The following is a 22,751-nucleotide window of genomic DNA, read 5'->3' as shown; positions in this document are numbered from 1 at the left end:
CAATTGAATCATTCTGGGAAGGAGGAAGGATTAAACACAAGTGGAAACAAACAAAAAAAAAAAGATCTGCAGAAAATGCCAGATGATGAGCCAGATTTTCAGACACTGGCTCCTGTTGTGGACACAAATTATGAGCAAAGGAGGTGCAATTTTGCACCCCATGAGTATTTGCCGGTGTATTTTAAGCAACTTAGATGTCTAAAAGCCCAGATTGGCTAGATGAGGTTGAACATTTTACCTTCATATTAAGACTGCAGCTTAGAAATTCGTACCTTCTCAGCATTGGGTCAAAGCATCACTGAAGCTAATCAGATGTGTCCCTGCTAATCAGTTAAGGAGAAATCATTTCCATTTACTGTCATCCCAGTAAAACAACTGTTTTGATTAAGTGACATGTTCCTAGGTGCAACTGTAATAAAAAATGACTCCTAATGAATGAACATAGAAAACAAATGGCCAGGTGACTGTGTATTAGTGCTTAATATTTATTAAAGCATTCATCTACTGTCCAAGTGATTATAAATAATTCGCTTAACGAAATGGCTCAACTTTCTCTTCTTGTTCAGTTGGTAATTTGACAGCGCACACACCGTATGAAATTTCTGCTTGGGCCAAGACTGCACTGGGTGACAGCCCTTTGTCTTTTGCACATGTTGTGACCAGCGGTACGAGACCCGTGTCGCCAAGCCTCAAAGCCAAAGCCATCAATCAGACTGCTGTGGAGTGTAACTGGACCGGACCGAGGAATGTCGTAAGGCTCCATTCTTTTCTTACCAGTCATGACTTGTCTTCGGTTTAGCCTTGGAACCTCAGGACATAAGCCATTTGAACAGAATTGTTTGATAGGCTTGTGTGGACATCCAGTCCCATCCCCTAGGAAAAGCGTGGTGAACTTTGCACCATTTATAGTGATTTGCATCATGGACTCTGCAAAACACTTGTCTGAAAAATGATGCAAATCACATCAAGTATCCTCTTAGATTGTAAGCTCTTTGGGGCAAGGACTGTCTTTGTTTCAGGTATTTGCCCATCACCTAACACAACAGGCCCCTGGCCTCTTAATCAGCGATGCTCAGACTGAGGCTTGTGAGCTACGAGTGGCTCTTTAATGTGTCTCCTGTGGTTCTTTGCAGCGCATGATATTAAAACACGGTGTGATTTAATTATTAATCAATCTAAGTTGTTAACCAATCAGAATGCTTTTTTTATGTCATTAACCAATTGTAGTTGATAAAATAAGAATCCTTGGTCAGTCATTTTGCTGTGAGAATAATATATATATTTAGTTTTTATTTTTATGTATATATAAATAGCTAAGCTAAATATTTCCCCTTTCGCACTATTTAAATATGAATGTCTAGTAGTACAGTAAATGAAACAGCAAATTCATGCGACAGTGGCTCTTATGGGTAATGTTGATTACTAATTTGGCTCGGGAATCACTGAGGTCTGAGTATCACTGCTCTGCGGGCTGTGATTAGGTTCACCGTACCACCATATGCAATCTCGAATATAATTAACTAAAGTGGATGAGGTCTTTGTAAGGCTATATGGCCATCCTTGGTAGATACCAGAGGCAGAGCAGCGCACAGCAGTTAAGACAGGGAGTGAAGAAGGCAGCATCCAGCTAGGGAATTTAGTTAGACTGTGGATGTCTATGCTGTAACATGGACAACTGAAATATACACATTTAACTCCCTCAATCTATCAGAGGTTTCATGGGACCTTTCATGACCCTAGTTGGTCTGGACCAAAGTGTTTTGTCTCCTCAAAAGGACAGGAACACCTCCACTCCAAAATAAAACACCACGCTGTGACATTGGGTCATTATAGATTCAAAGAGAGGGAGGCTGTGCCACATGCTAAATTTCCAGCACCTCTTTTGTCCTGGACAGTAATACATGTCCTTAGATTTCATCACACAGTCTGGGTCATTTGGTAGGTTGTATCCATACAGCTGCAGAGCACAGCTGCTGAATAGTCTCTTCTTTGTTCTTCTCTACAGGTCTATGGTGTTTTCTATGCCACATCGTTCCTAGAACTATATAGAAACCCTCATAACACCACCACTGCTTTACACAACATCACTGTGATCGTGAACAGGGACGAGCAGTACCTGTTTCTGGTAGGTTGCTTTTCTGTTTACTTTTCACACACACACAGCTTGGACTAACGTTTGCTACTGAAATCTTAAGACATGATATTAACCAGCATGCTGTCATTTTAAGGTCCGTGTGATGTCTCCGTACCAAGGACCACCTTCCGACTACATCGTGGTGAAGATGATACCGGACAACAGGCTTCCCCCTCGTCATCTGCATTCTGTGCTCACCAGAAAGACATTTGCTGTCATCAAGTGGGAGTCGCCCTACGATTCGCCTGACCAGGATATGGTAATACCTTTGCGCACATGACTTATGCTGTTGGAAAAGGATATTCAACTCTGTAAAGATGCTTTCGAATTCATTTGGGAGACACTTACTCTAACTGCAAGATCAGAGCCCTACTAACGGAGAGCGTTCAGCATCTTAATGGTCCTGATTCTGATCTCACATGCTTTGGGGTAACTCAGGACTAACTCCACTGAAGTCAATGCATTTGCAAAGGGGCATTCAGATCAGAATTAGGCCCTAGGCCATTGGCGGGCTGGGTCAGTGATGTCACCTCCCTGTGCCTCAGTTTCCCTATCTGTAAAATGGGTATATGCCGCCAACCTCCTTTGTAAAGCTCTTTGAAATAATGCTGATCTGCTAATGAAAAGTGGTATGAAAGAGCTGGGTTATTACTATTGTATATATAATAATACAAGAGTTATAAATCATCCTTGTAAAACTGGTATCTTAAATTGAATGTAAACATGGGAAAAGATTTTATTTTACATTGAACTACAACACAAAGCGCAGATTTGAAAAAAAGAAAAATTATCTTATTCCTCAGCTGCTAGATTTAGTGAGTCAGTAAATCGCTTTCTGGGGTGTTGGTCTATCTGCTGCTAATAATGTACTATAAGAAGTTTGAAATCCCATTTGGCTTTATAGCTTTCCAACACATAAAAGACTTTGTTAAATTTGGTTCTTTCCCCAAATCTCGTGTGCTAAGTGGCATTTTATATCACCAGCCTCTGGATGGGAAGTAGGAGCTTCCGTCATTCACTGTGTGTCACTTTCCTCCCTGCAGCTGTATGCTGTCGCAGTAAAAGATTTAATTAAAAAAACAGATAAAATCTACAAGGTGAAAACCCGTAACAGCACAGTGGAATACACCATTAAAAAGCTGGAGCCAGGAGGAAAATACCATATAATTGTTCAGCTCGGAAACATGAGCAAAGAATCAAGCATGAAAATTACCACAGGTAAGGAAAGAGTATTAACATTGGATAGTGTGGCAGGTTATTGCATGGTTGTCCACTAGAGGAACCTAGCACCTTTCACCAAAACACCCAATACTGCCCATAGTTTGAGGCAGGATCCAGGGCTAGATGGACCACTGATCTGATCTGGTATGAGACTTCTGTTTCCTATGTCATCCAGTCCATCTTCCATACTTGAGGCTTGATCCTGAGAGATACTGAGCACCTGCAACTTCCAGGGAAAGCAATAAAAAAACCCAGCCCTTTAATAGAGGGCAGTCAGTGAAGTGGCAGGCAGGGAATTTTTCACCTGCTTAAATGGAGGAATTAAAAATGTCCTTTTTGTCATAGTGAGGAAACAGAATACCTAGTAAGCCTCTGCCCCTCCTATTCATACCAGTTGCAAAACTCTCATTGATTTCAATGGTGCAAGTCCTATGTGTATCAAGTCAGTGTACACAGAATGCCGTGCTGAATAGAAGATAGATAGATATAAATGCTCAGTAGTGAGTTTGTTTAGTGCAGTTTCTAAAAACAGAGACATTATTGATAAGGAACGTGTTTGCTCATTTTCCCCATTTGCAGTTTCACTCTCTGCACCAGATGCCTTAAAAATTATCACAGAAAATGATCACGTTCTGCTTTTTTGGAAGAGTTTAGCCTTGAAAGAAAGTAATTTTAATGAAAGCCGGGTAAGTCCCAGGGGTTGCTTTGGTTTTTATTTATTTATTTATTTTTAAATAAGATGCTGGTTTGGTTAGAGGTGAAATGGGTGACGTTTTACAGAATGGCTTGAGAACACAATACACTGACGTGCGTGTCTGTAAATGCATATACATGCCTCTGTGTGTGTGTGGATAGATAGAGAAGTAGCTCCCTTATTTCCCAGCATGCCTTGCCCCACACTAGCACTGCAATACAGCTGTTCCAGTAGACTTCATTACCCAACCTGCCTTGCTTTCCTGTTGTTGGAGGTGAGACACCTAGATCCACCAGGAACCAGGATAGACTGAAGGGAGAGGCAAGTTCCAACCCACCCTCCCTGCTCATGGAACACCACCCTCAGGACTCAGAGCTAGGGTCAGCATTCTGGTGTTTTTAATGAACTCCAGATGGCTCCTTGCCAGTTCTTCCCCCTCACTGACCCAGATCCCCATCCTACAGGTATTGTTCAAGGAAAACCTGGAATGGAGTAGCACGGGCCTAGGAGGGATGTCTTCATAAAGTCATTAGAAGGGCAGTACACCCTATTCCACAAAGTTTTCCTGATATTCCTCCTGCATGCAGGTAGCTTTGTTTATTCATTAATGATACGAGACCCATTCCATTGGCTTTTGAAGACATCGCTCTCCTCCTGAAAATCTCTACTACATGGGGCAATCAAATCGTCTAAGGGAATGGGAGTAGGACACAGAGCCTTTCACATGTAGGTCACCACAGAAGTAGTGCCTGAAAAGTGTTAGTATCTAAAGACTGATAGAAGATCTATGGGAAATGAATTACTGGTGCTCTCAGTCTAGTTCCTAGTGGATGGGGGTCCATGTCACAGAAGTGTCATTCCCTCTTCGGCAATTTCAGGGAGATGCTAAGCATTGAGTAATCCATGGAGGCTGAAATCTCTCAGTTCTAGACTAGTCTCTCCAGGTCAGGGGTGAAGCTTATTGACAGGGTTTCCTGAAGGAAGCTTGCACTATTGCTGTCAATGGGGTATCAACAGGGCTAAATTCACTAGCAAAAAGAAGTTTAAAACGGTGTCAGAAGTAGCAAGCCCTGAACGGGAGTGCTCATTTAGTTGAAGAACTGAGTGATCTGGGTTTTATTCTCTGTGTCCCCCCTCACCCCCTACCCCCCCGTATATCAGGGTTACGAGATACACATGTTTGACAGCACGATGAATATCACAGCCTATCTTGGGAACACCACAGAGAACGTCTTCAAAATTTCCAACCTGAAGATAGGCCACAACTATTCATTCACAGTTCAGGCCAGATGTCTTTATAGCGGACAGATGTGTGGGGAGCCTGCTACTCTTCTGTACGATGAACTAGGAACTGGTACGTTTTCATTCATTGTGTTTCTGCCTTCACCCAGACATGATCAAAGACTAACTTTTAAATATGAGAACAAAAGCTGTTTTGTTTTTTTTACTGTGTGCTCTTCAGGCCAAGGACTTAATGAAATACAATATTGTTAATAAAATCTATATTTGTGTTCTGCTAGAGGGCATCTAGAGGGAGATCACCACAGTTAGCAGGATTTAAATGTTATTGTGATTTTACACCATGCAGATTCATTATTCCACTGGCAGATCTTCAGGAAACTGAATACATAGCAGTTACCTGAACTCTGTAAAGCTGCAGTTGCAAATGGCAGTTTTTCCCCCCTTTCATAGGTGAAGATGCCTCTGCGTCTAAAACTGGTAAATCCACAGATGTAGCTGCCATCGTGGTCCCGATATTATTCCTATTGCTTTTGACCGTGGGGATAGGGTTTGTTGTATTATACATGAGACACAGAAGACTACAGAACAGCTTCACTGCCTTTGCAAATAGCCACTACAGCTCCCGCCTTGGGTCAGCCATATTCTCTTCCGGTGATGATTTAGGTAAGTAGCGCTAGTCCATGTCCTGAAATTTTATAAGAGGTTTGTGGATCTGTATCCACTGAAGCTCTCCTGATGAATTGACCTAGATAGTGGATAAGCTGTTGAAATGACTGTAGTTCCTGATCACATTTCAGTTTCTGGGAGCAAGCTCCAAGCAATGCACAATTTCATGTGGCTGTAGCAGCATTATTTGCAGCTCCTGTCCCATCTGCCTTTGGCTCTAGGCTCAGCCTCCCTCACAGACATCTACAAGAATGTAATCAGTACAGCATGTGAGCAACCCCACTGACTGTGCCCTCTTAGCCATGCACAAACATGGCACATCATATGCATAGCTCTGACCAAGAAGGATGTACAGAGCGTGGACAGATTCATTCTTTTTCCCCCTTCTTATCTACCATCTCTTGGCATTTTTGATACATGGGAGCACAGGTTCAACTCCCAACTCAGCCACTTCATTCTTCCAAGTCAGATAAATTGAGAATTCCATGCAGCTTACTGTGTTGGGGTTTCTGCCCTATGCACATTGGAGACAAGATTCCTGTGCACTTCAAAGGTTTAGGACCTCTGGAACAAACTCTCTGCTAGCATAATTCCACTGAAGCCAGCAGAGAATCTAGTCTCATGTCGGTAGTGAGAGGATACTATAGATCACTCATCGTAAGAATCTGAGTTTACTCTAGTGTCCTCTGCCAAAATTGTCCCAGTTCCACCTCCATCCCAGAAACGGCTGTATTTTCAACAGCAAATAAATTCTTGTGTGTGTATCAGGCTGTATCCAACTCCTGTAGAACTTCCATCAACTTAAATGGGAGCAGAACGGGCACCTAACTTCTATTCTGGGTTCTGGGGCCACTTTGGGATGAGGCTCTGTGGATTTTTTCTTGTTCTAGTTGAGGTCTATTGGTAGGGTTTGATCCCATGTGGTGGATCAAGCCCTACATAAACATAAGATACTTTTTATTATTGTTACTCCAAGATCTCCCAATAATGCAAAACTGTGTTTGAATCGAAATCTACAACATGAGGCAAATTGTCCTCTGCTACTTCAGTTAGGGAGGGAAAATTGGCTCAAATAGTCGAGCGCTTGCTTAGCCTGCCCTGCTGCATTTTTCCTGGGTTATGCAGGAGGTCAGACGAGATGATGTAATGATCCCTTCTAGTCTTAGGATGCATGAAACTACTGTAGCTATGTGACAGAGCGTTGGCGTTTACTTTCCAGGAGACGACGACGACGACGAAGCCCCTATGATAACGGGATTCTCAGATGATGTTCCCATGGTCATCGCATGAAGCGCATTTCTGACTGTAAACCAAATGGTGTAAATATTTCATTTGATAAAAATAGTTGATTGTTTATTTTAAAAATGCACTTTGAGTTGCAATACATTATTTTTATATGGGCCAAAAAATAATAAAAAAAATACACTTTGTAGTAATCAACTGTGAACTGCAGACCAAGTTGATTTAGAAACGAATTGCTTTGTTTTAACATTAATTTAGTCTTACAAGGCTATGCTTGCTGGGCATGCTTTTAAGTCTGTGAGATGTTTTCTGTTGACTAAATTGGCTACTCTTTTTATTTTTCTAAGACAATAAGAAATTTATTTTAAAAAATTCAGGAGATTATATATATATGGGGGGGAGAGACAAGTAATATAGTCCCTGAAGGTTTTACATTTACTTTAAAAAAAATCCTTTGGACTTTGTTTTATATGAAAGTATTTTTGTTGTGTTAATTTATTGGGAAATATGCTTTAGATCAGATTTTCAGAGTCATCAGATATTGTACACATTGTGTAGATAGAACGCGTGCCACTTTATCTTGACCAGCAGTAGATTTTTGGTATCACAATCATTGTTACTGCAATAATAATAAAAAAATCATTAATTTTAATTCCCCCCCTCCATTATTAAAAAACTCGGTCAACATTTTAAAACATTGGGGCCCAATTCAGCAAAGCACTTCATAGAATCATAGAATATCAGGGTTGGAAGGGACCTCAGGAGATCATCTAGTCCAACCCCCTGCTCAAAGCAGGACCAATCCCTACTTCAGCACTTCCTTATCTTTAAGCATGTACTGAAATCCTATTGATTTCATTGGGATTTATGTGTGTGCTTCAGTGCTTTCCTGAATCAGACCTGGGGGACTAAAGTGAGGTCTGCTTAAAGACCTAAAAATGTAAGTGGCCTGATTTTCAGAAAGGGGACCCACAGCTCCCACTGGCTTCAGGGACAGAGTCAATCAGGCCACTTTTTGATCCTGATTCTGTCAAAGTACTGAGGTATGTGCCTACCAATATTCATGTAAATATTCCTTATGGAAGTCACTACTCATGTACATCATGTACACAGAGTTATGCACATACTTAAGTACATTGCTGAGTCAGTGACTAATTTAGGGGATTAAGGTCCAGACTGTGCAAATACTTATTTATGCACTTGGGTAAATTTACACAACTTAGTGATCTGGCCCTTAACATGGATTTAGATGACTAACCCTAAGCCCCAAAGTTTTCAGTTTTGGCCCTTACTTTCTGCCTCATAAAACTACAGTCTATGTAGTTCTGTGCATCACCAGCATTGTCCTAAATGCTTTAGAGTTATGTACAGTAGTGGATTTTGCCCTTCATTTGTAGCCTGATCCTTTAGTTAAATATATTATTGACAAAAATTGGAAACTAACAGGAAAATGTTGCCACTGACTGTCTTTAAAAACACATTTCAGTACATGCTGTCACATGCAATTAGACAAACGTGTTTCCTCTATTGCACTTCTTTAAGATGCTAATATATTGATGGGCAGCTGGGATGGGGACACGCTACCTAAAACTAGAGAAAGAGCTTTGATTGCAGGTTTTCCTCAGTCTTACGAAGCTAGAAAATCTGAATTCATTTGAGGTTACAAAAGGATACTATATTCCTTCATTGCGTTTTGAAGTAGCTGTGGTTTTAGCTTCAACTTCAGAAGTAAAACATATATACAGATCACTATCTGTTATGCACTTACTGTAGACACACCATTGGCTACAAAGCTAAACGTTAGCTGTTAAAAACGTCTGGTACCATTGTCTAGCTTTTTTGTGACAGTAGAGTTTGAATCCCACCACAGAGTCAAAACTACTTGCCAGCCGGAGAGCAAATGATGTAAGTAAGTGTTCACGGATCACATCTATACATACTTTGTATATGCAAAGTCTATCAGCTCTACACCACTAAAATACAATGTGCCATCTTGTCATGATATAAATATTTTATTTTAACCAAAAGTATCTTTGTTGTGTAACTTGAAAACATAATTACAGTCTTCCTATGGATAGAGTGAGAAAAAGAAGGGTCAACTATGTTTAGATAAACAAGTGATTCATTTAATTTCAAATAAGAAAATGTATAAACTGTAGAAGTTCTGTATAGTTCAATACACTAAAGAAATACTAAATATATTTTCAGCTACTGACAGTGTCATTCCCAAGTGACAAATTGGTTCTTTTTTCTTTTCCGGGGGACCAGAATTGAATGGGTTTTTGTGGACACTGCTTCTTTATTTTAAGCTTGTAGAGTTGTGACTTGTTTTTTTTTTAACTTGGTTTGAGGGCCAGATGCTATTCTGAGATACAAATTTTAAGCAGCAAACTTCGATGTAAATGAAATCACTCCTGATTTACAATAGCGTACCCAAATCAAAAATCTGACCCTGAGTGACAAATTCCTAGATTTACTGAAAGATTCAAATACTTGAAAAGTGGGGAAATGGCCAAAAGAAAGAAAAAGAACCTAGGGATGTGGTTATTATTTCTTATTAAACAGATATTTCTGCACAATCGCTACAAAAATTAGCATAAGAGTATCTCAAAAGGGGTGTGTGTCTGTAGAACACTGATATTGGTCAAATCCTGTATGCTTTATTCACCTAAGCAGTCCCATTGACTTCAGTGGAACTACTCACCTGAGTAAGGCAAGCAGAATTTGGCCTATTGCCTTTTGTTCCTGTATAGGGAAACACACACTAAGGACCAACTCCAATAACTAACCTCATGGCCACTTAACTATGCTATTACAATTCCTCAGTATGATGTTTTCAAACTTTTGAAGTTAAAGACCTACTTCAGCTTGGGTGACTGATCATTGATGGTCACTCAGACCAGTGTCACTGCATTCACTTCTCAGCTGTACAAAACATAGACTGTTTCCAGTTTGAAACACTTGGTTGCAAATGAAAAATACTCCGGTTAACAGTGCCTCAGTTAATGCAATGTGGGTGGAATAAAGCTCAGTGCATTGGGTCTGCACATTTGCCTGAGCATTGCTTTTGCTCGCTGAAGGGTTTAAATGGCACTTAAGCAGGTCATAGACCTTGTGCGAGTTCTCCTGGGGGTGAATTTCACCTTGTGTGAATAGTGCTGAAATGGAGAGACATCCTCAACCCTCAAAACTTTCCCTTACAGCAAAAATAACCACTGTGCTGTTGGCAAAGCAACCTTACAGGGCTAGTGTATTTTATATAAATAGAAAATTATAAGCTCCGGGGAGCATGAGCAAGATTGATGCAGTTATGGATAAATTGTATATTTTTTATGAACTTTTGAAGCACAGAATCTTGTTCACAGATATGGGCGGGGGGTAAATACGGTACACATGATCCAGATCCAGATTTTGTTCTTGTTTTGTTTCAGTAGCTTTATTAAATGTGAAGCGAATTGTTACCCTAAATGTTGGGAGGTGACTGGGTTTTTCCTTACTGTAACAGAACAAAACTATTGAATACTTCAGCTAAAAGGCTGTTAGTTGTACCCTGGTTATGGTGACTCTTTCAGTTATTTAACCCTGATTGAACATTTGAGTTTGTTTTATTGTTTACGACACACATTAGAAGCAAGTCTGCATTCTGAAGTCCATTTGACTTAAGACAACAACTTTTAACTGTGTTGGCCCTTTGGTTTTTGATCTTGTATGGTGAATATACATGGAGATACCATTTCCTAAACTTGAAATCTGAGGGCCCTTCAGGAAAATGAAACCAGGTCCAGTTTTTCCCTTCACCGTGAACAAATTACTTCTGTTCGTTGTATAGCAAAAGCCTCATCCATAAAATGGTGATCTGCACTTAGCTTTCTACTGAAAATGCTACACTGATTTCATACGTAGCACCTCCACTAACTGCAGTATACATTCTGCATGTAGAACTCATACATGATTAGCAGTCAGAGATCAAAACTATTATATATGTAGGATCATGAAAATCCTGACTACCAAAACCCATATTTACTCTTCTTGGCTTTCTAGCAGAATGGTACTACCAGTTAATGGAATTTTCACTTCCAGGTCACTAGACTGAATCCAGCACAAATCAGTATTTGGTAAATGAGTTGGAAGATCTCTGTCCATTTCTCAGTAGACAAGCAGCCACAACATTAAAACCTATCTACAACACAGCACTAATTGGTAAAGTTGTTTTCAGACTCAGATAATCCAAAACTATATGGCCAGGAGTCATAGAGACTGAACTTTCTTCTCAGACCTAGAGATGGTCTCTCCAGGGCTGGTGTGAAGTAACATTGGTGAGGCAGGCGTAGCTTGCTCTACCACTGATCACACTCTGTGGACAAAGGCGCATCAGTCTCTAGGATGCAAAACATTCTCTTCCAAAAACAGTACAGCCTTGTGCCCCAGAGAATCAGCATGTTTTTATCTGTTTAAAGGGACCTCAAAAGATCTAATGAAAGATTTAGCTGATTTGTCAGTACAACTTTAGAAACTGTATTCAAGAAAGACAAGAACAGTATTTTCCTATACAAATTCCACATCTCTTTCAAATGGACTTCAGAATGTGACTGTCGTAATTGAATTAGTAACCTTGGATCCAGAAAACTTCTTCATATAGTACCAACTTCAAGGGTTTTTTATATATATACAAACAGTGATCATTCTAAACTTTCAGCATCCAGTATAGGCAACCAGTCTCAACCATTCTCATCAGCATTAACTTTACCTCTGTAAGCTCTTAAAGTGACGTTTAGACATTTATCATTTCAATTGCTTTTCTATGGTTTTTCAATCAAATGATTTCTGTGGCAGATTTTAGTATCTCATTGCACAATTTTGAAAGGTTTTTTTTGTCTTTCAATGTCAAACTTTTTTCACGGAATAAATAAAACTTAACTGAGTCAAGAAAACGGATGTTAAAAAAATCTATTCTACATGTGTTGTCTTGAGTTATTTTTTGGAGGACACATTTTTATTGTACAATGCTATTTCTGAACACTGCTTTTTTTTTTAATTTAAAGGATGTATTTTGTAAATAGAGTTGTCAGTGACAGTCTGAGATTGACCCACTGTGGCATGCCAGCTGTTCTCACTGAAGTGATGCCTATACTCATGGTTTTAATCACAAGGCTTATGGTATTTGTTTTCCTTAAAGTCTCAATTCCTGGAGTCCTGTGACTATATAAGATTCTCAGCTTTCCTTTAAAAAATAAGCTTCTCGCCCTTGTGGTTAGAGATAAGCTTGTAAATATGACCTCTAAAGAATAAAACATTCATTAATTTCTCAAAAACTCATGATTTTCAAGGCAATCTCAAGATTTGGGGGGAACCTGACTTACGGTTTTTGAACTCTTGGGGTTGACAACGCTGCTTTGGGGCTTAAAATATGGTGCACAGCACTGAATCTCACCCATAATGAGCTGTGATACAGTAATATGTGCATGTTTGTGTGATGCATGTATCCCATTGTTCCAAGTGCAGTACAAACAGAGATGATTTGTTCCTACCCCATGGAGCTTAAACCACTGGCTTTCTCCTTCCCCCACCCCCCACAAGGCCACTGTACCCTAATATCTGAAAAAATGGAGAAGGTGAGCTTCTACAGCAGGAGGACATGAGAAGGTGAAACAATACACACATAAGGGCAGAAAATCTCATAGCTGGAGGCCTGCACGTCTGTTTAATTTCCAGACTGTATTTACATTGTATTTTTATTATGATAATATATGTATTACCCAGCTCTTTTCATCAGAAGATCTACAAGTCAGTCTCGTTACTCCCATTTCACAGATGAGGATACTGAGATACAGAATGTCTTATTTTTTCCTTATGCTCCCATCTGCCTGTCTCCACCTTTGGCTCGTCTTACAGTTACATTGTAAGCTCTTTGGAGCAGGGACTGCCTTTTGTCCTTCGTTTATACAGCACCAAGCACAATAGGGTCTTGGCCCACAGCCGGGACTCCCAGCAGAATAAAAATAAATAATAATCCCATTATGCCCATCCAGAGCCCAGCACAGCAAACTGAATATGATAGCTGTGAGCAGAGCAAAGCCAGAATTGCAAAAGTATTTCCTGACACACATGAAGCATTTCAAGAAACAGTTGAACTCTGCCATCAGGAGAACAGCTGAAGAACTGGTTCATGTGTTCCTTCCCTCTGTGACCCAAGCTTCTTTTGCCCTGGCACCAGTGTTTGTGTTAAACCCTCTTGGCGGGAAACATGCAGAAAAAAGCAGGACTAGAGCTTGGTTTTAAGATTAAGAGAACACAAATTCTCACTGTCCCAGTTGTCACTGTCAGTGGGAAGAAAAGACTGCGAGAAGAAAGACTGGTTCTAAAAATCAAAACCCTGACTCTGGGTATACGCCTCGCAACCTGGCAAACGTGAGACACCAGAAAAACAACGCAGGCTCTTCCAGGATATGAGGTTTATTTCTTTCCCATAAACTCAAGCCCACATCCCCAAAATGTCCAGTGTCGAGTCCAGCTGAGGCTCCACTGATTTGCACTCACACCGAGGTGCCAAGGACTGAACATGTGGTGCTAAAAAGAGAGGATTGTACTGCTTGCGCTTGCGGTGGGAGCCACTGTACCAGAGTCACGCTGAAAAGAGGCCACTAGGTGGTGGTAGGAGGCCGAGACACCACAGGCAAGATGAGCGCACATCAGTCACAAGGAAAGAAGCTGGAGCACAGAGCCAGAGGGGAGCAAGGAAGGAGGGCTGGTAGCTCACACCTAGAGGGAAGCAGGTCTGGGCAGGACAGCTGGTTACTGTTACAAAATGTACCTGGGCTAACGTCAGAGGCAGCACCTTCCAGCCAAAGATCTCAAAGTGCTTTATGATCATTGATGAAGATGAGCCTCATGAGGTTTTTAAGGCCGGGCTTGACAAAGCCCTGGCTGGGATGATTTAGTTGGGGATTGGTCCTGCTTTGAGCAGGGGGTTGGACTAGATGACCTCCTGAGGTCCCTTCCAACCCTGATATTCTATGATTGTATGACACTCAGAGGCAGACAGTGTATTTCAGAGATGGGAAGCTGAGGCAGCAAAAGGCGAAATGGCTTTCTCAAGGTCAAACGGAGCCATTGGCAGAAGTAGGAAAAGAATGCTGGAGGCCCGAGTCCCACTCCTGTTCCTTAATCTCAAAATCAGCCTCTCTTTAGTAGAGGCCCATTTGTTTGAGTAATTCCCAGCTCAGCAACGGTTTTTCATGGCTGATCTGTCTAGATAGTCAGGCACAATGGCCTCTTCAAACTAGCCACTGAGCTGATAGGATGACAGGATAGTTTGACTCATCTAGCTGAATACACAGCATTGCTTTCCCCATACACTTATGTAACCTTGCCCTGAGCACAGGCAATGGCTGCGAGCTATGTGTTGCAAGCACAGGTCTTCTGGGAGAATAAGCACGAAGAATATCAGGCAACCAAGATGATGAAAATGAAAAGAAATTGGAAAAGTGACTGAAATGCCTTGACCTTGGAGAATATGCCAAGGACTTGTTAGGTTCCAGTCACTGTAAATAAATAGACCACATTTATTGTCTGGTTTGGCAGATGAGCTCTGGAATGTCTGAGCCAACTCCAGCAGGTGGGGCTAACGAGTGGGATCAGTCCCTCATTCTGAGACGAGACAGATGTGGTGTCTTCAGCTCTGGTTGTGTTGTGCGATTTGTGCTGCTGCTATTTGCAGGCAATAGCCTAGTGCTTTGTTAAAATTTTCAACAAATTTAAGGCAAAGCTCGTTCCCTGGGGGTGAATCCTAAGCAAATGGCAGCAATACAAAACTGAGCTAAGATGGAAATATGGGTCGATTCCCTTTGCAGCAGACTCACTGGATGCTCAACAATGGAGTTAGAAAAGAGCAAGCCTGACTTCAACTATGCTTATACAGAGCTGGTGACTGGGTAGAGCATATAGAGCTCTGAGTGGGCTACTTTCAAAACAGAACAGGCTAGAGAGGGAATAATCAATTCTGTGTATGATCCAGTCCAAATGGAAGTATTAAACGAAGAATTAGTTCTCTGCACAGTAATGCACACGTCCAGTAGATGGCAGCATAAGCCTTATTTTACAGAAAACCAAACTGAAACTAGGTACCTTTCCCCTCTCCCCGTTTCCTTCTCTCTCCTTTTCTTCACTTTTGGTGGCCTCAAAAATTATTAGTTCCAGATGAGCTCTTGGCATTGTAATACTCCATTTAACCCAATCCACTCTACGCCGAGTCAGTGCAAGTTCAAATGCAGCATTGTCACATGTAAACTATACATCAGAGGCATGTTGCTGAGGGGTTTTGGACACTCCTTATGCAAGTAGAAGGGGAAATATAAAAGGTTCACACACACACACACAGAAGGGGAAATATAAAAAGTTCACACACACACACACACGGAAGGGGAAATATAAAAGATTCACACACACACAGTCAATCCATGGTCATCAGTAACAATGGCACTTTGTACAAATGAATCTTGCTAGAGTGGAATTGAATTCATGTATTGAACCAGGAACTTCTGGACTGGGTGGCTCTTTGAAGATTAGTGTTAGTAAGCCATACCAGTGCGCATTTTGGTTTATAAGGAAAGAGCATTTCAAGTCACGCATGCTGCTATTGTTGGACACAAAACATGCACTGTCTGCTTGTTGTGATTCTACTGCTATTTGCTTGCCGTTTGCTGGGGTTACCTTTATTTGTACACGGTTTTAAATTTACCTCCCCCGGTTTTCCATTCCATTAGAATCAGTGCCACATTTCCTGAGGATCAGGCGAAAAATCTTGAAAAAGTTACACATAGACTATCTAAATTTATAGCATATGTTTGTGCTACATTATTGACTTATTTGAGATTTTTATGCCTTACGTAGATTACAGATATTAAAATTATCATGAAAGCTAGTGGAATTCTCCCCCGACAGAAGAATGTGTATATTCTGTATAAACAAGTTATGTTTTAGGGTTGTATTAACTGACTTGAGCCTTGCAAATAAGTAAAATCCTAGCAAATATACCAGAAATTGTACATTTGTTTGCCTATATAACTCACTGTACACAGAGCCTATAAACTAAGGATCTCAAAGCACATGCAGATTTTAATTAAGCCTCACAACTGCCATTTTGGGTTAGCTGATGGAATATTATTTTACTGATTCTTTGCAGACGGGTAAACTCAGACAAAGTTTTATGCACCAAACAACGTGCATGTCCCCATTCAAATGATTCCTTAACGTTCTTCCTCATGGCCTCTTCAATAACAAAAGATATAAAAAATAAAAAACCCTGTCAAGGCCTAAATTTGGTCCTTCAGATGACATGGTATGTATCTGACCTCTATTGCCTGACTCTGATTTAATTTCTTGGGGCAGGAAATGTATCTTCCTCTATATCTGGATGATGCAGAGCCTACAGTTGGCTCTCAATCAATGATACTAAGAGACAGAGATGGGCATAGTCTGAATACCCCTTTACTTGTGTGGGAATTCCCACACAACTGGCATCTCCGACTATATACATGGGTCAAACAAAAGCATGGAGCAACACGACCCAATGCTTTGGCTCTGGATCCAGACTCAGCTTTAGCAGTCGTTTAAGTGACAGGTGCAAGACCAAAGTCTGAGTAAGTGGTAGAGCTGAGAGAATCTTGGCTCCCAGATCCCCACTCTCAACCACTAGCCAAGGTTCCCACTTACGTAAGCTGTATGGAAACCATTTACACAGTGTGCCCATAGCTCTAACTCAGAGCTCGTACTGCCAATCTATGGCTTTCCAACAGCATACCGCTCAACATTCAACTTCTAACAATCTAGGGCACATTCGGGTCTGACCATTAATACATTGACAATAACCAAATTATTCAGTATCTGGTGATTTGGATGACCCTCTGTTGAGGGACTAAATGGCGTGAAGACCTTTTGCACAGGAGTGAATTTCACTAAGGATAGTGAGACTACAGAGCACACCAGCAGCAAAGCTGGTATTAGAACTGAGGAGTCCTAGCGCCTGCTCTTACGCCTAAATCCCCTAGACCACACGGCTTCCTTAATGGCCTTGGGAATATGTTAGTCGCTAGCTTTGGCAGAGGTCTGAATAGGTGCTGAGCAAATTCAGGTTTTCCCAACATTGTTTTAGCCTTCACTGCTTATCGGATTTCCATTGCTCCCTTTTCCTTGTTCCTTCCCCTTCTTTTTTGTTCTTGTCCTTTGTTCTAGTGTTTACAGTAGCATCGGTTTGCTGTCAGGCAGCAACATGGCCTTGGAGGTTCTGTATGTACAGTAGGAGTGCAGCCAACTGGAAACTGTCCCCTCTGGCATTTATATCCCGGCGCAATGAAATGTGTCACGTTAAACTGCTTCAGGTGTTGATGCTAGTTCCCTTCCCTTAGCCTCCCACAAGCATGTATGGGTAAATCCTACTTCCCTTCCCAGTGGTTGTGCAGGGTCCATACTTCAGGGCCAGCATAGGGGAGTGGATGGCTGGAACCCCATGCAAGGGATCTGCAAGTTATTCTCTGTGTGTGGGGTTGGGGGCAGGCAGGGGGAAGCTGAAGATGGGGTTAGTGAAGCTGAAGAGTCAGCAGGGTTCCAGAAGCTGCTGCGGCCACTGTAGCCCAGAGGCCGCAGAGATGGCCAGGGTGCTGTGTATGAGAGGAGGGTTCCTTCACTTTGTGCCCCCTTCCCCTGCCCCAGTGGAACTCTCCCAGTTTGTGCTGGCATGTGGGATTTTTCCCTAGCAGCATCAACCCACTTTCTGACACCCCAGAACATTGTTCAGCATGGCCGGTGAGCACTGTAACTTCCATTGCGGCCCTCTGTTGCCAAACGCTAAGGGAAATAACCCTTTGCAATGTACATGGCATCTTCTGAGTAAGGATCTCAAAGTCCTTTACAAGCTAGTATGCCTCCAAACCCTCCTGGAAGGTAGGCATTCTCTCTATTTTACAGAACAGTTCAGGCACAGAGAAGTTAAGTGACTTGCCCAAGGTCACACAGGAAGTCACAGGAAGTGCTGGGAGCAGAACCCAGGACTCCTGATGCCTAGCCCTACACTCTTACGATTAGCCCATGTTCTTGAGTCTGACTCCACATCCAGCTACTTAGGAGATTTTACAGCTTTTTCGTAATGTTTTCCTGTTACGCTTTGATACAGCCGCCTCCTTATCCCCCTAAAGGAATGTAAATGCTATGGGAGGTTATTCTCATCCCTTCGGGTATCTAAATGGTGGCCATCAAACGTCCTGAGTAAAATGGAATCCAACCCTGCCAGTCCAGGCTGCTTTTGAAACCTTTCGTGTGAATTTGGCCACTGGTGAAAGGGGCCACGTTGACAGCCCTGAAGACTGACCTCCCCTGTGTATCTTCAGAACAGGTAAACATGAGAGGCAGCAGGGTAAGCTTCCCCTGTGAACATGCCTCCCTCCTGACCTCTCAGGAGGAGAGGGTAACTCAGTTTCTCAGCTCCATTCAGTCCTTGGCCTCTCTAGGGGGGCTGCTAACAAGAAGGGGATAATTAGAGCTAGTCCTGGTAGTGGTTTTCTTTGCCATGAACATATATTTACATGGACCTGTTTCCCAATAGGCCAAACATACAGACGCCAGTAAGTAAAAGCAACTTTCAGGCATTACCTAACCTCAGACGATTCTGCAGGGTCAGAAGTGTCAGGTTCCCTATCCTGGTAACAAGCATCTGGATCATCCAGTCTCCCATGTGCACTTTAGGGCCTGATCTACAGCCCACAGAAGTTAAGGAAAGACTCGTTCTCCATAATTTTCCCCATCGTGTTACCTATGGAGCCAGTCTACCCAGAACTAAAGTAACAACATATGATTTGGGGCAGCTTTTTCGTGATTTTCAGCCCTTTCAAGGCATCTCAAGTCAGGCAACTAAAACCAACAGTAAAACCTTTGAAGAGGTAGGTCCTAATTTTTTTTTTATTTTTTTTTTTTTGAAATTTGCAAACATCTCTTTTCATCCCTTGCTTTAGTGTCCTTTATTTAGAATATGGACTGAGCATGCTCAGAAACACTGCTGAATCTGGCTGGCCTCACTCTGCCCACCCCACTATCGGCAGACACAAGTCTAGTCTGATTTCCTGTATAACAGGCCAGAGAACGGCCCTAAAATAATTCCCTGAGCACATATTTTAGAAAAGCTTCCAATCCTGATTTTAAAATAGCCAGTGATGGAGAATCCACCACAACCCTTGGTAAATTGTTCCAATGGTTAATTATTCTCACTTTCCAAAGTTGACACCTTATTTCCAGTCTGAATTGGTCTAGCTTCAACTTCCAGCCATCGGATTGTGTTTTACCTTTCTCTGCTAGATTGAAGAGTATTAAATATTTGTTCCCCATAAGTAGGTACTTATACACTGTAATCAAGTCACCCCTTAACCTTATGTTAGTAAAGCCACATAGTTGGAGCCTTTTGAATCTCTCCCCATAAGGCATGTTTTCCAATCCTTTAATCATTCTCGTAGCTCTTCTCTGAACCCTCTCCAATTTATCAACGTCCTTTTTGAACCCTGGGCACCAGAACTGGACACAGGATTCCAGCAGTGGTCACACCAGTGCCAAATACAGAGGTACGATAATCTCTATACTCCCACTCAAGTTTCCTCTGTTTATGCATCCCAGGATTGCATTAGTTCTTTTGGCCACAGCCTCACACTGGGAGCTCATGTTCAGCTGATTAGCCACCAGAACCCCTACATCTTTTTCAGAGTCACTGCTTCCCAGGATAGCTTTAACCACACAACCATCCTTCCTCTCCCATAATGATAGATCCTGAAACGAGTACCTGACACAAATGCCCCAGTAAACAGTTCTCTGTCTGTAGCATGTGCATACACTTTACTCAGCCCCACTGTGCAGTTCTCTTGCACCAGACCCACTGCGCATTATAAATCTGAGAATGACTGAAGTCTGTGGCTTTTTAATTTTTTTTTTTACAATAGCCATGAAAGGTGTGAAATATTCCCTTTGTATACACATCTGTGGATAGATAATAGGCTAAAATGTGCAAATTCTTCTCATATTTAATGAACCAGAAAATGGCTCCAATTTTGGCTGTGCATATTTCATATCCTACTATATATATGGCTGCATATTTTAATAGTCAAATTAATTGCTTTGTGAGATTCCAGCTTAGTTTTCTTAATTATTGTGCAGTCACTGTAGGTAACAAAAAAGTAAGTATTTAATAACTTAGGCCAGGTATTGCAGAATTATACAGAACTCATCTTTTCTGCCTCAGTTAGTTGCTTTTGGGGGACACTGAGAGCTGAATTATGGGGAGTGTCATTTAGAACTGATGAACAAGTCACACTTTTCCTGGTGAGTCAGTACAGAGGCACTACCCCAGCAGTGTGCTGTTGGAGGTGCCAGCTATCATTTGAGATGAAAAGCCAAGGTCCTGACTGTGATGGGGAGATACGCTCCTGCCCTGACAGAAGAACTCCTGCACATCTGCACGATGGGGTTATGCTGGCACAGCTATGCCTCTGTAGTGAAGACACCGCCTTTGTTTTAGTTTGGCCTGCCACAAGTAGTGACAACCTTGGCCAGGAGAATATCAGGAACAGCGGCTATCTACCACAGACGAAATTCATCCCTGTGGAGGGAGTTCACGCGAGGTCTGACCCCTATGTTGAGGGCTTAGGCCTTTTGCTCGGCCTCTGCTCAGGAGTGAATGTCACCCCCTATGACAACCACTGGGTTTCTTCCACAGAGAAGAACATAGATTGTAGGTAGTGTAGGGCAGAGACCATTTTTTTCTTCTGTGTTTGTACAGCACCAAACACAATGGGGTCCTGCTCCATGACAGGGGCTCCTAGGTGCTACCACAATATAAATAAATAGTAGTTGTTCTACAATCCCTAGCAACTGAGATATCAAGTTACTAGGCATCATAGATCCCTTAGACAGAGAAATATTCCTGACTGTCCTTTTAAACTCATGGGTGGAAACCATCTTCCCTTCTTACTATTCTAACCTAAAACAAGGAGGGGGAAAAAACCCCACTCTGGCTTGACCTGGATGTCTGCAGGGCAGTCTCAATGTAGCTCAAAAGTACTGAACCATTCAGAAAGTCATCGGCGTTATTTGTTCCTTTCATCTGAATGCCTGGGAGTGAAATCCTCCAATTCATCTCTAGCCAGATGGATCAAATGCTGAATCCATAGCGTTTTACACACCAGTTCCTTTACACCCCTCCCGCTTCCTGTCTGTATCCAGGGCCCAAGTGTGAAACTTGGAGAAATGCAAAGCAGGTACACAGTCGCCCATCAGCAGGTGCAACCGGGGGGCCAAATTCTGCTCTATTTCACAGCTGTAAATCTCAACCTGCAGATTATCACTAAAGGAGATGTCATTGCACAGAATAGAGAATTTGTTATCGGATTATTTCCTTTCTGAGAATAAAATCTTCCCGTGAGCAGACAGAGGGCTCAGTTCTGCCACTCTTACTCACATCAAGTGATCCCTTACTATGCAAGCTGTCCTGCTGACATTAGCAGGGTGACTCACATAAGTAAGGAACCACTCAATGTGAGCAAAGGGGGGAAAGGGGTAGCAATAAGGCCCGAAGTCAATAAGAAGAGTCCTACAGAATTTAATAGCTAACAAACCCATTTCTAAAGTTTTTTCTGAACCATCCTGTATGATTTCACAGACAGTCACATCCCTGCTATAGAATTCCACAGAATGTTTTTTTTTTAAACTATAGAAAAACATCTCATTCTCTATTAAACTCTATGGTGTTTAGCGTAATTTCAAAAGAAGCCTATTCGGTTTATCCAGTACTACATTGGTATAATCCCCATTACATTCTAACGGATTTTGCTGTAATGTAGAACTAATCACGTGGGTGAAACGCATCCCTGTACAGAGGGTATCTATGCACTGCTTAATTCCAATTTTAGATCTAGTCTAGTCTCGTCTATTCTGGTCCTTTTACTGCACTGATAAGTACGGTACCCATGTAGCTTAAAATTTTGCAGGGATTGGGCCCTTTGAGTTTATTATTATTTTGTGGAATTAAAAACTAATAAATTAAAAGACCTTTTACATGATCTTAAAGCCAGGGAGAGCATTTCCCCTGGTATAGGCTTTGCACAGACAGCGGATCCTTTCACCACGAGTGACAAGTGTAGATGAGGTCTGGGGCAAGAATAGGGGAGATAGGAGCAGTGCTAGGTGTTGCCAAAACCCGTACTTGCAGGGATTCTGAGCAACATGGCTCCCTTAATTGAGGCAGCTTGTCACTGGTGCCGACCTCCCTTAGAGTCCTTTAAATATTCCTGGTTAAATGTATAGGATCAGATTCTGATATTCATATCGTCTGTGTCACACCACTCACTGCTAGTCTGGCACCTCCTCCTGGTCACGCAGGGGATTAGCCATCAAGATCGATGCCCCCATCCTGCGGTTGCATACCCACAGTCACGGACTCTCTCTCATCTGCAGCTCCGCTCTTGTCCCTGGAACCACAGCGTCCCCTTTGTGACTCATCCCTCCGGCCAGGTCACTCAGTGG

The 22,751-nt window shown here is 42.0% G+C and overlaps 1 protein-coding gene and 1 long non-coding RNA gene across 4 annotated transcripts in view; one reads left to right on the top strand and one right to left on the bottom strand.

Annotated features, from left to right (window-relative positions):
* Positions 1 to 12,149, top strand: part of SORL1 (sortilin related receptor 1) — a 101,357-nt gene extending 89,208 nt beyond the window's left edge. For all 3 annotated transcript variants that reach the window (XM_038380420.2, XM_038380421.2, XM_043500806.1), the window contains exons 41-48: positions 567 to 751; positions 2,006 to 2,125; positions 2,229 to 2,393; positions 3,178 to 3,352; positions 3,935 to 4,041; positions 5,211 to 5,403; positions 5,742 to 5,954; positions 7,177 to 12,149. In XM_038380420.2, the coding sequence (XP_038236348.1) occupies positions 567 to 751; positions 2,006 to 2,125; positions 2,229 to 2,393; positions 3,178 to 3,352; positions 3,935 to 4,041; positions 5,211 to 5,403; positions 5,742 to 5,954; positions 7,177 to 7,247 (1,229 nt within the window). In that variant the 3' untranslated portion in view covers positions 7,248 to 12,149. The remainder of the gene's footprint in view (positions 1 to 566; positions 752 to 2,005; positions 2,126 to 2,228; positions 2,394 to 3,177; positions 3,353 to 3,934; positions 4,042 to 5,210; positions 5,404 to 5,741; positions 5,955 to 7,176) is intronic.
* LOC119846599 overlaps positions 1 to 22,751 on the bottom strand; it is a 204,894-nt gene that overhangs the window by 51,672 nt on the left and 130,471 nt on the right. The window lies entirely within an intron of this gene.

The sequence above is a fragment of the Dermochelys coriacea genome, chromosome 22 (genome assembly GCF_009764565.3).
Source record: "Dermochelys coriacea isolate rDerCor1 chromosome 22, rDerCor1.pri.v4, whole genome shotgun sequence".
Classification (NCBI taxonomy): domain Eukaryota; kingdom Metazoa; phylum Chordata; order Testudines; family Dermochelyidae; genus Dermochelys; species Dermochelys coriacea.
Note: the sequence above shows the minus strand (reverse complement) of the source record. Positions and strands in the feature narration are given on the sequence as shown.